The sequence below is a fragment of the Exophiala viscosa genome, assembly GCF_022695815.1.
Source record: "Exophiala viscosa unplaced genomic scaffold EDD37scaffold_1, whole genome shotgun sequence".
NCBI lineage: Eukaryota > Fungi > Ascomycota > Eurotiomycetes > Chaetothyriales > Herpotrichiellaceae > Exophiala > Exophiala viscosa.
Genome location: NW_026944353.1, coordinates 2,748,906 through 2,762,051, shown reverse-complemented (window position 1 = coordinate 2,762,051; position 13,146 = coordinate 2,748,906). Strand labels below are relative to the sequence as shown.

At 51.1% G+C, this 13,146-nt stretch overlaps 5 protein-coding genes across 5 annotated transcripts; 1 reads left to right on the top strand and 4 right to left on the bottom strand.

Moving 5' to 3' along the window:
• Positions 1 to 445: 445 nt before the first annotated feature.
• Positions 446 to 1,890, bottom strand: EDD37DRAFT_616954 (NAD-binding Rossmann fold oxidoreductase family protein). The gene has a single exon (XM_062815700.1). It carries the CDS (start codon positions 1,708 to 1,710, stop codon positions 562 to 564), a length of 1,149 nt encoding a protein of 382 aa, XP_062675326.1. The 5' UTR covers positions 1,711 to 1,890; the 3' UTR covers positions 446 to 561.
• Positions 1,891 to 2,446: 556 nt separating this feature from the next.
• Positions 2,447 to 3,907, bottom strand: EDD37DRAFT_585533 (NADP-dependent oxidoreductase domain-containing protein; the record flags this gene model as incomplete). Its single annotated transcript, XM_062814455.1, has 5 exons — positions 3,686 to 3,907; positions 3,316 to 3,566; positions 3,164 to 3,193; positions 2,812 to 3,109; positions 2,447 to 2,742 (listed from the first exon to the last, which is right to left on the bottom strand). Exons 1-5 carry the CDS (start codon positions 3,750 to 3,752, stop codon positions 2,447 to 2,449), a joined length of 942 nt encoding a protein of 313 aa, XP_062675325.1. The 5' UTR covers positions 3,753 to 3,907.
• A 154-nt stretch (positions 3,908 to 4,061) lies between these two features.
• On the top strand, positions 4,062 to 6,732 carry EDD37DRAFT_585529 (putative monooxygenase protein). The gene is made up of 4 exons (XM_062814454.1): positions 4,062 to 4,567; positions 4,623 to 5,037; positions 5,088 to 5,694; positions 5,747 to 6,732. The coding sequence occupies exons 1-4, from the start codon at positions 4,273 to 4,275 to the stop codon at positions 6,368 to 6,370; spliced, it is 1,941 nt and encodes a 646-aa protein (XP_062675324.1). The 5' UTR covers positions 4,062 to 4,272; the 3' UTR covers positions 6,371 to 6,732.
• Positions 6,733 to 7,997: 1,265 nt separating this feature from the next.
• On the bottom strand, positions 7,998 to 9,520 carry EDD37DRAFT_585525 (pyridine nucleotide-disulfide oxidoreductase-domain-containing protein; the record flags this gene model as incomplete). Its single annotated transcript, XM_062814453.1, has 2 exons — positions 8,281 to 9,520; positions 7,998 to 8,241 (listed from the first exon to the last, which is right to left on the bottom strand). Exons 1-2 carry the CDS (start codon positions 9,342 to 9,344, stop codon positions 7,998 to 8,000), a joined length of 1,308 nt encoding a protein of 435 aa, XP_062675323.1. The 5' UTR covers positions 9,345 to 9,520.
• A 163-nt stretch (positions 9,521 to 9,683) lies between these two features.
• Positions 9,684 to 13,143, bottom strand: EDD37DRAFT_585524 (uncharacterized protein). Its single transcript, XM_062814452.1, has 2 exons — positions 12,505 to 13,143; positions 9,684 to 12,452 (listed from the first exon to the last, which is right to left on the bottom strand). The coding sequence occupies exons 1-2, from the start codon at positions 12,806 to 12,808 to the stop codon at positions 10,132 to 10,134; spliced, it is 2,625 nt and encodes an 874-aa protein (XP_062675322.1). The 5' UTR covers positions 12,809 to 13,143; the 3' UTR covers positions 9,684 to 10,131.
• Positions 13,144 to 13,146: the final 3 nt, after the last annotated feature.

Sequence of the window (13,146 nt, the reverse complement as noted above, 5' to 3'; positions counted from 1 at the left end):
GGCGATCTGCTAGGTTCAAGCAAGGTGAGTTGATCTGACGATACCCTCATCGAATAGTCTGTACCAGATTGTAAGATTTCGGTAAAGGCTGAGCCCGAAACACAACATGCTGGGTGACACGACATTGAAAACATCCAGGCTTCTGTCGGTTTGCCATTCTCTTCATAACGTATTTGACCACCTCCCGATTTTTGACCACCTTCTGGGCCTAGTCGTGGTAAAATAGCGGAAAATGTCAACGGATCGTGCATTGCATTCCACCGGCAATAGCATAAAGGTATTGAGATATCGGCATGCGATCGAAGTGCTCGTCAAGAGCTACCAGCGCGTACTAATTTTAAGATTACTTTCGTCAAGAGCGAAAAGTACGAAGAGGGTTCTAAATAGTATTTCCAGCGATTTTAGGAATGAGAATTAAGATCTCGGTCAAGTAAGTACATTATTTCCGTAATCTCGTCAATGATTTTTCCGCTATACAAGCATCTATTGAGTTTCATTTGTCTTCAGGACATATATGTACCGACCTAGAATTCCCATCTGTAGGTGTATCGCGCGAAGCTATCAGATACGCTTCCCCTCCTTGTCAAAGTCGATCTTCTTCCCCGTCCTGAAACTCTCCTGCAGAGCCTGTGCGATCGTCAAGCTCGTGACACACGCCTCCAACGAGATTGGCATTGGCTTCTGCTCAAGCACCGCATCCGTAAACGCAATCACTTCCGACACGAAACAGGGTTTATAGCGATCATACCAGCTCGGCAACACTGAGCAATGCACGCCACTCTCATCAGACAGCTCTAATCTGTTGCGCTTCGAAATCAGGTTCACCGACATCTTGCCGTGGGTGCCGAAAATCTCGGTCTGATTGTCATAACCGGCTGCAGCAGTGCGGGAGTTGTAATGGAAGGCGATCTGGCCGCCCCAGAATTGAACCATGCCCACAACATTGTCGCCATCTCGGAAGGCCTCTTGCTCGAGCTCCTTGAAGTGGGCGGCCGTGCCGAACCCGCAAACGGACTGAGGTGTGGTAGATAGGCCGCCAGCCTCAAGAAAGGACAAGGTCAGATCGATGTCGTGAATGATGGAGTCGACAAAGAAACCACCGGCTTTTGCTGCATTGACGACATATGTGTGCATGAAGGGACCATCGTCGAGTTTCTCGCAGCCCTGGGACCGAATGATCACAGGCGCTCCAATGGCGCCATCACGGATCTTTTGCGCCGCCTCTTGGTAGTTCTCGTCGAAACGTCGAGTGAAGCCGACCATGAGCCGTGCTTGGTTTGAAGAGGACTGTACTATTGACACCAGTTCCTGGAGCTGTTCGACCGTCTGTGTGACAGGTTTCTCACAGAGTACGTGGAGTCCTTGCTCTAGCGACGCTTTTGTATGTTGATAATGGAGTTCTGAGATGGACGCTACCACCACGGCGTCGAGACCTGGGAACCGGATCATCTCCTCAAAGGTTGGAAAGACGGCGACTCCATGGGGGATCAGGTTGGTCTCAGCCCAGTCCAAGTCTGCTTTGGCCGGTGAACAGGCACACACAAGCCTAGCTTGGGGCACTAATTTGAGAATATTGAGGGCGTGCTGTTGTCCCATTCTGCCTATGCCTACGACACCAAAGTTCAGCATTCGCGGTTTGGTCTGTGACGCTTCCTTGTCGATCCCGGTCGATTGATCGTTGATGGCCACGACGTCTCCAATATCCCCCATTGTTGGTGCTGTTGGTAGGATCTATTGACTTAGCGAATCTGGAGTATGCCTCTCTAGTGCGATTTAACGGCTAAGCAAATTTTCTGCTTATATATGAAATTCGTAGGTGTTGATTTGAAGTGCTCACAGATATTTACGATGTTACTGTTACCGCCGCAAAATCGTGATTGGAGGAAGTCGTGGGGTTGACACTACGGAGTACATTGGGGCAAATGCAAGGCTGATCTCTACCGTGGTCTTTGAAATTCGGCGAAAATTGCCGTCTCGGTCTACTATGTCGGAGGCAGGCAATCTATCCACCTCCCATGGTCACAGCCAGAGGATACAGGTGTATCAGGATAATCAACTTCACCAAGAAAGACGTGGCTAACGTATTTGACCACCTCCCGGTTGTTGACCACGTTATGGGCCTATTCGTAAGAGTCAACCGGATCATGCCTTGCATTCCACCACAACAGTAGAAACTTATTGAGCTTCTAGTATGCGGTTGTAGAGCTCGCCAAGGGCTACCCGCTCATACTAACGTTGTGATTACTATCGTAGAGAACCGAAAGTAGCAACTATGTTCTGAAATGGACCTTTTTTGAGAACTTTTGAAGATATTATCGGTAGATATATCTGAAAGATGCACAAATAGTTGAACTATATATATATTTTTCGCCATGGCACTTGATCCTCAAGGTTCAACTAGAGCAACTGAGGTTCATTGTTTAAACAAATGTATGCCTCAGCACCCTTAGTGTTCTTTCTTGGGTGGTCCATACCAGTCGTCAAAGCCCAGATCCCAGCCGAAGAGAGGAGTATTATAGCGCTTGGCTTTTCCAGGCTGGCTGCTCAGTCGATTCAGCTTCTTCATGTCACTTTCATCAAGGCTCACTGTCTGGAGGTTCGACTTCAGTCGTGATGGGGAAGTACTTTTGACCAAAGGCACGACACCTTGATTCACGTGGTATGATATCAAAACGTTCGCAGGTGAGACGTTGTGCTTCTCGGCAATGCTGACGACATCTGGGTCTGACAAAATTGGTCCTCCTGCACTAAGAGTTAGTCTGCCAATCCTTGGGAGTGTTAGATGCAGGACTGGAAAGTCACTAAGCTTACCTGCTCCTCCGAGAGGTGAATAGGCCTCCACCAAGATCCCCTCCTTTTTACACCATTCTACAAGCTCATGTTGCGGAAGATGCGGGTGAAGCTCGACTTGATTAACCAAGGGTTTGCTTCGCCAACCCTTTTTGAGTTGCTCGAGATAAGGGATGGACCAGTTGCAAACTCCAATGGCTTTGACCTTGCCAGAAGCAAGGATATCCTCCATCTGAGCCCACGTCTTTCCCATATCCCAGTCACGGTCGATTGCTCGTGTGCCGTCGGCATTGACAGGCAACAGTTCAGAACTTTCATTCTGGCAGCAATTAGTAACGGCCTTTGTCAGCCACAATTCGGTTGGAAAACTCACGGGAACAAGTCGGACAGGCCAGTGAACGAGCTACATTCTTAGTCAGCATTGTGCGTAGATTGCATTTCCAGGACCAGGTCGGAGGGGGGTAACCCAAGAATCGTTTTTGCGACTCATGAGCTGAGCATGTTACATGGCTCTCCTGTACTCACATAAAGATCCAGGTAGTCCGTGCCCAGGTCCTTGAGCGACCTGTTCAGACTTTCAACGGCATTTGGATGAAAGCTGTTCCATAGCTTGGAGGTGATGAAGATCTCCTCGCGTGGAATACCAGACTGTCGGATACCTTCACCCACTTCGGCTTCGTTCTTGTAAATGAGGGCACAGTCGATATGTCTGTAACCCTCCCGCAATGCGGTAGCTACGGCGCCCTCGACCTCACTGGGGGGAGCTTGCCACGTGCCTGTCCAAGAATTAGCACAAACAAAGAACATGCAGCCATCAAGAAAACAGCAACACGTTCTGCAAATGGCACACCATAGCTTCCAGGAAGATCAAGGGGATGCAAGACTGGGTACTGACCAAGACCAATGGCAGGAATGCTGCTTCCGTTTGCGAGCTTGACGCTGCCTGCCTGTGAAGTTGTCATAGCGATACAAGGCTGTACAAGGCTGTGTTTCGATGAGTGAAATCGACTCTGTAACCAGGTCGAGTCTACTGTGTGTGTCTGGACCTGTTCTATATGAGTTCCCAATGGGGAAAGGGTCACATCCAATTCAGGAAAGTTTCGGCGAATGCTGCTTCATCCTAGGTAATTTTGGAATCCACCTCAGGAAGAGGAACCTATTACTCATGACGCGACTAATGTGGCGAGAAACGCAAGTAGTACCCGTCACATGAGAGCCGTGCCAAACTCCTGCACTCCAAAATTGTCTGAGATTTCGCCGACACAACCATCAGAATCCTCCACCGGCCCCCTTACAGTGGGAGCCCCGGAATCTCGCTGCTGCGGCCAGGAATGTCTAGATTTCGGACACAAATTTCCTCATTCGGCCTTCGTCTTCCACCATGATTTGGGATATAATATTTCTGGGATGTAATGTTTACACGGACAGCAGTATATAGACGACATTATTGAACAATCTCCTGCTTCATGTTGTTTGGATATCATGGCTCCGTCTGCTATCTACGAGCCTGTGGCTCAGAAGCAGCTTCTCAAAGTCGAAAATGCGCCAACGACCTACCGCAATGATAGTGTGAAGAAGCCAGTCGCTGATGACTACATGTACGCCTTCAAGTACAATTTTCCACTGCCAACTCATGGGGATGATTCAGAGGTGCTCGATTTCACGGAAGACGACCAGAAGAATCGACGTGAGATCGCGGACCAGTTTATAAAAGAATTGGAACAGGTAGTTCAGAGCCGTGACTCCAAAGCATTTGCAGATCTGTTTCTGTATAATGGTGAGTTTGGGGGTCTTCCTGGTCTTGCATACAGGACTGACCGTGATCCTAACAGGGGTTTGGAGGGACAAGGTCGCTTTCACTTGGGATTACCGATCTTTCAACACTCCGAAGAAGATCGAAGAGGCTGCTTCTGATCTCTTCCCTCGTGTTCCTACACGCAACTACAACATAATCGACCCGGCTCCATCAATCCAACGGCCGTACTCAGATATTGCTTGGCTTCAAATCGTATACACCTTTGAGACTGACCTTGTTGGTGCGAGTGGCGTCATGAATCTTGTCAAAACCAGAGATGGCTTCAAGATCTGGACGTTGCATACTGCTATCGAAAGCTTGAACGGTCATCCGGAGGTGCCCGACAGGGATGGTCACATGATCGGGGATAAGTCCTGGCACAATCAGAGAATCGAGGACGACAACCTGGAGGGCGTCGAACCTGAAGTCATCGTGGTTGGTGGTGGTCACTGGTGAGTCGCCATTCTCGTATGGCCGACGGAATCTGCTAAACTCTTGCCAGCGGTCTTCACGCTGCTGCTCGGCTAAAAGCTCTTGGTGTCAGCGCCCTCATCGTCGAGCGCAACCCTCGCATCGGTGACAACTGGCGAAACAGATACGAATACCTCTCTCTTCACCTTCCTCATTGGGCTGATCACTTTCCCTACTTGCCCTACCCGGAACATTGGCCAACATACACTCCAGCCGGTAAAATGGGTGACTGGCTAGAGTGGTATGCAAGTGCCATGGAACTGACCGCCTGGACTGACTCAAGCGTTGTTTCTGCCTCGGAGAAGCAGACGGGTGATTGGGAACTCACCGTGCAACGTGGATCCAAGGAAGGCAATTATACTCGAACCTTTCATCCCAAGCAAGTCATCGTGGCCACGTCGCTCGCGGGTGTGCCATTCACGCCGGATATCCCTGGAATGGACAAGTTCAAGGGCACTGTCAGGCACTCCACTAAGCACGACTCAGCTCGCGAGTGGGTCGGCAAGAAGGTCCTTGTTGTAGGAACCTCCTCCTCTGGCTTCGACACCGCATACGACTTTGCACGTCGCAACATTGACGTCACGCTTCTTCAAAGATCGCCTACATACCTCATGTCTCTGGAACAATCTGTCCCAAGGGTAAGTCCAATATTCACTTAGCATCAGATCTCCAATACTGACTCTATTGCAGATACTCGCTCCCCTCTACGAGCCAAAAGACCACAAAAGACCAGACTTGGACACCGCCGACCGCTTGAATTACAGCATGCCTGTTGGTCCTGCCGAAGAGCTGAACCGTCGAACGGCTCGAGATATCTGGAATGCCGACGTTGAATTGATTGCCAAGATGGAACAATCAGGCTTCAAAGTTTGGAGAGGTCAACGTGACACTGGTTCCCATACCTTGGGGTACACCAAGAATGGTGGTTTCTATTTCGACGCCGGTGCCTGCAAGGCCATCATTGACGGTAGAATCAAGATCGAACAAGGTTACCCGATCCGGTTTACCGAAGACAGCATCGTCCTGGACGGTGGCCGAGAGCAGGAATATGACCTTGTGGTTATGGCTACTGGCTTCTCCAACACCATCGACTCGGTCCGCAACATTCTCGGTGACGAGATCGCCGATCGATGCAATCCAATCTGGGGTATGGATGAAGAGGGTGAGCTCAACTCGGCGTGGAGGACAAGCGGTGTGCCTGGCCTGTGGCTCATGGTTGGCACTCTACAGGCTGGTCGTTATCATTCAAAGAAGTTGGCTCTCAGGATTAAAGCTATCCTAGAGGGAATCGCCCCTGAACCCTACATGAAATAGGGGGGAAAGCCTTACTTAAAATAGACCAAATTAGATTTCTTTGGCTGGCGTTGAGGCTTGAAAATCATCTGCCCAAGAATCTTCATCTGTCACTTCAAATTCCCATTAATCCTGGTTCTGGTTGTATTGCTGCATCGAAACATAGCTCCCAAAAATTCCACACTTGCGGTTCTGCCAACCTGACGGCATTCTCAGATTTTTTGTGATCGGTATTCAGTCAGTCGTTGCGGTGAGCTTTTCACAACAGCCATCTCGGCCTTCAACTCAATGGCCTGCAAAGGCAATTTGGGACCGGTCAACGTTTGATCTTCAGGTAGACTTGTGATCAATACGTTGGCCTTATCGATAGAGATAGAGAGACGTGGAATGACATTTTATGATGTTTCTCGCTGTTGCCGGACCAACGCTCCTCATCCGCTGACGTCGGCCACTTAAACAAACCTCCTCCCAGTCTTTATCTTACATTCCGTGCACCCTTGTTCAGAACGCGCTCGCCGAAACAAAGTATGCTTGTGGAAAAAGTGGTCGAATGCCGCTCCAAAGATCGGCCCGTTGTACAACATCAGCAGCCTAATTCCGGTTTGGACACGGGTAGTTCAATCACTAAATTGATATTGAGCATTGCATACCAGTTGGTCTCATTCTGACAGCCTTCGGACTCTCAACCCGCAGAACTCTGGATATGCTTAGACCAATTTGGCCCTGGTGGTGAACATGTTGGGTGGAAGCACGCCTCCGTTGTGCTCGAAGCGACTCTTCAAATCGCCCCCTGCGATCTGTTCATTGTCATCAATGGCTTTCCTTCTGGTGAAGATGCCGCAACTCGGTCTTGGTTGACCCTTATGCAAAAATATATGGCGAAAGACGGGAATCCGTGGAAAATGCTCATTCTCTCCAGGCACAGGGCAAGTCCACTTGTGTCCTTACTTGAACCGAACGAGACTAGATTAGTGCCGCGAGTATCGAATGCAAAGGGGCCAGTCTTGTTTCGTGCGAACTAAATGCTCACAAAGCTCCCTATCTGTCCCTCGACCAGCAAGAGCTACAAACACGGTTTCATCCATACTACACTAGTCGAGAAGCACTTCTGAAGTCACCTCTGGCAAGGCAGCCTTCAGGATTAACGGCACGCGCTGCTCTTTCAGCGCCAGTAGTAGTGGAGCCGCTTTGGTAGCCTTGTTCCCGCTTTCTGGTCGGCCACACACGAGTGTCTCTTTTTGTCAAAGTTGCTGGCATACCCTATTGTATGAAGGACATTTTGCAGCTTCTGCGTCTACGCTGGCCTCTACGAAGCTGTCGTCACCGCCCGACTAGTGAGCGAGAGGGCAGCCCTGTTCTTCATGTCCTATGGCCGATCGCGAAGAGAAGCGGGTTTTTAAACAATTATGACCCTTGATCTTTTTGGGTTTGAATACCCACAGTCTGAACAACGGTTGTTGAGAGAAGAATTGATGAGAATCGAAGACCTGTATAGCATCTCGCCGACACTGTCATGTCTTGCGCATCAAAACAAATGAGGAAAGAGTACTCTCAGTCCGTCCATTGCCTATCCCTTCCCACAACCATTGACGCCAGCAGCATTTCAACTTCTTGAATCATCATAAAGTACCCTGAGGGCGTCATAACATCACATCTTCGCAATCTCCTTCCCAAACACCCGATTAAGGCACCAAGTAAGCACAATAACCACACGACTCCTCCAATTCCGATTCCAAAGCAGACTCCCGCTCCGCCAGGCCAACCATGCCGACCGTCCTGTCCACCCGGGGTCGTTGGGGCCCTTTCCAGCAATAACCCCATCGTGAGCCCCTATATAACTCACGAGCTGTTTCTGTTCGTACTTGAACGTCTCGCGAAACGCAGGGTTCGGCCTCGGATTAGAATCCGTCGAGAAGTCCCCGGGCAGGTACGGACCGTGTTTTGCACGCAGGTTGAAGTTCCCGACAAGATACTTTGCCTTTTGAACCGCGACTTCCGCTGTGGTAGGGAGGCTTGCGCCCTCGATGTCCGCAGCGTCGCCGAGCGCAAAGACACCGTCATAGAACTCTCCGTCTGGCTTGAGCACGCGCAAGCGGTCGTCTGTGAGAATCCGCTTGAGGCCACGCCGTGACACTTTGACGTCGCTCTCAAGTTTCTCAACTAGGGGCACGTTCTTGTTGCCCGTAGCCCAAATGAGCATGCCGTACGGCACACGACCTTTATCCTTGATGTACAGGGCATCCTTGTCAACGTGTTCAATTTGGGTGTTCGTCGCGACGTCGACGTGCCGCTTTTCCAACTGGTTCGACGCGTACTCGTGCAATCTGTTGTCATACGCAGACAGAATGTGCGGGGCTACATCGTACACGCTGATATTCATGTACTCGGCCACAAGAGGGTAGATAGCCTTCAACTCGTCTTTGCGTAAATCGTCCAATTCGGCTGTCAATTCTATCCCCGTGGGCCCACCGCCTACGATGGCAATGTGCAGCAGTTCGCTGGCCCTTTCAGGCGTGATATGAGGAAGACTGGCTTTCTCGAGCAAGTCGAAAAGTGTCTTGCGCACGCGCATCGCGTCCGAGACGTTTTTGATGAATATTGCGTTCTCCTCTACGCCTGGCGTGTTGAATGTATTGGGCATGCATCCTGGCGCGATCACGAGGTAGTCGTACACCACCTCAAATTCTTCTTGGGCCAGTGCTGGATCCTCGTCAAAGGCTGGTGCGCATCGGCAGGCTCTTTTACCAAAGTCGATGTCCAGGACATTGGCTTTGACAAATCGTAAAGCCGACCTTGATTTCGACCGGACTGGCTCTTCGGCCAAGTAGAAGTTGAACAAGCCGACGGCTGCGGACGCCAACAGCGGCGTGTATGCTGATGTTCGACGTGGTGATAGTACCGTGACACTGTATGCTTCCAGGTCAATGTTCTGGACGATGTAGAATCCGGCCCACCCTGATCCAATGATGGCTAGTCGAGGTTTGGTGGCGGACATATTACGGCTCGGATCTTTTTGAACAGCCGCAATGTTAATCTTCGAGCATAAGCACCTGTACGGCTCTTCTTTGGGAAGACCTAGTTGATCTGGTTTAATTACATGATGAACAACAAGCAAGATACTGAACACGAATTTGTAGCTTTGCCTGCTGGCAGTGCCAGGCAAGCTTGCAGGGTCAAAGATGCTCGACCAGTCAAGCAGAAGCGTGGCCCCAGCGAGGTCAAAGTGTAGCCAATCAAGGCTTGAAACCCTTGTAATGATGACCCAAGGCCTCAGCCTGCTCACCAAGCAGGTTACTAAGTCACTCCGAAGACAATGATGTCAATATACAAGAAAGCATGATCGAAGAACAGGTTGACATTCCCGACGTTGTGAATGCAGACTTTGATAGTCGATCACATTCTCGTTCTACCTAAAGCTGATAACAGACCCTATCACTGATGCAGTCGAATCGGTGCCTGTGCTATTCCTGCCTGCCTGCATGCAGTCCGCCCAGGACTCATAACTTTTGCTCCCGATCATCCTGACCCATGATGATCGCAATCTGCCTTGCCCCCCAATATCCACTGTCAATCCGAGTGTTGTGTTGTGTACAAGTACATAGCCGATGAAGAAAGATGAAGCAGAAAACCCTTTTCCCGCAAACGGATAGAGACGTGCAAAGAGAACTTTTTCAATCTGCTCCCATGTTCGCCATTCTTTTCTGTGCAAGGAAGAGAACTTTCAACTCCTACTAATAGAACAGAGGAGAGAAGATCCGTGGCAGTCTGTAGGCGGCGCAGACTTAATGGCCCGATCCATAGCTGCCATTCCATCCTCTGCCGCCGCCATAGCCACCGTAAGCACCAAAACCAGTGTTAGAACCGTAGCTGCCATATCCAGTGTTTTGATGACCGCTTTGATGATTGCCGAATCCAGCGCCGTACTGAGGATAATTGCCAAATGCTTGTTGTTGGGCAGAGTGCTGAGATGGTGGTGGCAATCCACCTTGTTGACTGTTGACAGTAGAACCGGGACGACCGCCCTGCATTGAGGGACTTGGACCAGATGCTTTGCTTGGATCTTCACCTCCGGTGTGAGTGCCATGCTGTTGAGTCTGTCCAAAACCAGAGGTAGTCCGTCCGAAAGGATCTGCCACACCGCCGAACGCAGTGCTACCCGCAGCACTCTGCTGGGGGTCAGATGGCTGAGTGGATCCGCTTCGTCCATAAGCTGTCTCACGAGCATAAGAGGAGGGGGCGGCGGGAGATGATGCCTGGTCGTAAGAATAGCCCTGTTGAGGCTGACCATACATGTTGGATTTGTATCCACCGCCATAGTGATTTTGTCCATAGTTGTATTGGCTGCCATAGTAGTCCGCACCACCGGCACCAGCGGAACCACCTCCAGCCTGGTCCTGACGACGAGCATCATCAAACATAGGCCTGTTGGCCCCATAGCGATGATTCATTTGGTTGATATAAGCTTGGCTGTACTGAGGGTATTGTTGGTTGTATGCGTTGGGGTAGCCATAGCCTGGGTATGCTGCATGACCCTGGTTTTGCAAGTGACCAGCATGTTGGCTAGGGTGTGTAGGGATTCCTGGCGCAGGTGTGTTGTGTCCGCTACCCGGAGCCTCTTGACCCATGCCTTGTTGAGGACGAGAGGTGGCATATTGGCTTTGGGTCTCTGGGGCCGTGGTACCGAATGTACTTCCTGTACGTTGAGCATCCTGGCCTTGACCATACCCGCCATAGTAATTGTACGCGTCCCGGCCGTAGTAAGAGGCGTAGTCGCTCTGCGAAGGAGTTGAACCTGGTTGACCAGGAACTTGGTTGGAAAATGGTTCTTGTGGCTGGGCTTGAGCCTGCGTCGTTTGCGATGGCTGACCAAATGGGTCATACGGCTTCTGAGCTTGTTGTGCATATCTATATTGATCTGCATATGCGGAGGAAGATTGAGGTGATGGTTGTTGTGCTTGCTGAGGAGCAGGTGGCAATCCAGGTGCTTGTCGTTGTGCCATTGGTTCCGCAGGTACATGAGCCGACAGAGAAGGAGCCACCTCTTGGGCGTCCGTGAGAGATGGCGGCAGAGACGCACGTGGAGCGACTGGTGAATCGTCTGGAAGCTGGGTTCTGGTTTCGGGTTCTTCTCGGTCCTCGTCCACATCGACATCATCGGGACCACTCAAACCCAACTTGCCGAACTGGACTGCTGCCTTCTCAATGGCATGGTTACCTGGCATCACCACCGCTTCCTGTTGCTCCATCACTTTTCGTGCATAGCTCGAAGATCGGCTGGGCCCAGCAGTCGCCTTCAAGGCAGTAGCAGCATATCCAGACAATCCGGGGCGCAGAGCCGGTTTGGCACTTTCGCCCGCTGTGAGCGGGTCTTGAGTGCTTGCGACTGTGCTCACAGCGGTAGCACTCTGTGGTGGGTGGGAGGCATCAGGTAATTTCTCTAGATTCTGCTCTGTGAGTTCGTCTCTTGCTGGTGCCAATTCCTTCCCTGTGTCGGAATGAGGCGCAGATGGCAGCTCACTTGGCCCACCGTCACTAGGTGCAGTCTCGATCGCAGGAGGTAGAGTTGGCTCGGTAGGGACTTGTTCGTCAAGCGCGGGTTCGGGCTCTGCTGCATTCTCTTCAGGCTGCGCAGCACGAGGCGGGGGAGCGGCAGCCTTCTGGGGAGCAGGAGGCGGTTTCGCGAATAATCCAGCCCATCCACCAGGTTTCGCAGCAGTAGGAGCAGCGTCAGATGCTGGTTTCGGCTCCTCAGTCTGGAGCGATGCCAATGAATCTTTGCCAGGTTCGTTCGCCCAGTCACCGGCAGCGGTACTGTCACCATTTGTCGGGGCCGCATCCCAGCCTCCGACAGCTTCAGTAGCAGGAGCCGCAGTTGTGGTGTCCCATCCGTCTGTTGCTTTCGTGTCCTTGGTGCCATTTGTATTTGCAACTGTCTTGGAAGAGCCACGGCCGCCTCTAGCACCACGCTCTGCCCCACGGCCTCTACCACGACCTTCAAAGCCACCGCGACCGCGACCACGTGAGCTACCCTCAGTCGATGCCGTAGTGGTTTCTTTCGATTTTGGATGCTTCTTCTTGACCTCGCCCCATTGTGAGATGGTACCTGTTAGAAAGGGTTAGTTGTTGGAGGATAATGTTGATTGACAGCTTCATACCACTTGAGATCCGATCAACAGCCTCATTGACATCGCCGTCTGTCTCATTCAATGCATAGACAAGATCCTCGTCACTCCAACCAGGGCAAATCTCTTTCAATAAAGGCACTTTGTCACCGAACTTCTTCTTTAGTTCCCCAACTTCACCCTGTTCTTCTAGCGAAGTGGGAGGAATGTTCTCCTGCTCATTGTCTGCCTTGTGTTGGGACCTGCTGGGATGTCGGCCACCTCTAAAGCCGCCTCTTCCACCTCTGAAACCACCACGGCCTCGCGTGCCGCTGCCCCGGGGCTGGACTTCTGCCATTGCTCTAGGTTTGAGGGTGTGTGACCCGGAGGTGAGGAGAGGGAGTAGTCGACGGTGAGGTAATGAATCAAGGAGGGAGAAACAAGGAATAAAATTAAGCTCCCAGTAAATTGAAGGAGCTAACTCCCTGAAAGGATTCGACTCCGGCAGATACACAAGGTGACACGATTGCAAGGTAACGAGGAAGAGAGACTATGTTGACATTGGAGGTTTTGTGGACATGTTAAACGCAAGCAGAGGATCTTTAGGCAGGCCGCAAAGACAACTTGGAGGCTGAGGAAACGCCAAGCTTCGCGTTGCAGTGCAACTCTAAGACCCTTCCTTCTCCAGAGTCACGA

Bases quoted from the DNA above. Each gene is read 5' to 3' on its own strand.
- EDD37DRAFT_616954 (XM_062815700.1), bottom strand. From the start codon at position 1,710: ATGGGGGATATTGGAGACGTCGTGGCCATCAACGATCAATCGACCGGG.
- EDD37DRAFT_585529 (XM_062814454.1), top strand. From the start codon at position 4,273: ATGGCTCCGTCTGCTATCTACGAGCCTGTGGCTCAGAAGCAGCTTCTC. The intron at 4,568-4,622 runs GTGAGTTTGGGG...TGATCCTAACAG, and splicing joins AGATCTGTTTCTGTATAATG to GGGTTTGGAGGGACAAGGTC. The intron at 5,695-5,746 runs GTAAGTCCAATA...ACTCTATTGCAG, and splicing joins TGGAACAATCTGTCCCAAGG to ATACTCGCTCCCCTCTACGA.
- EDD37DRAFT_585524 (XM_062814452.1), bottom strand. From the start codon at position 12,808: ATGGCAGAAGTCCAGCCCCGGGGCAGCGGCACGCGAGGCCGTGGTGGT. The intron at 12,453-12,504 runs GTATGAAGCTGT...CCTTTCTAACAG, and splicing joins TGTTGATCGGATCTCAAGTG to GTACCATCTCACAATGGGGC.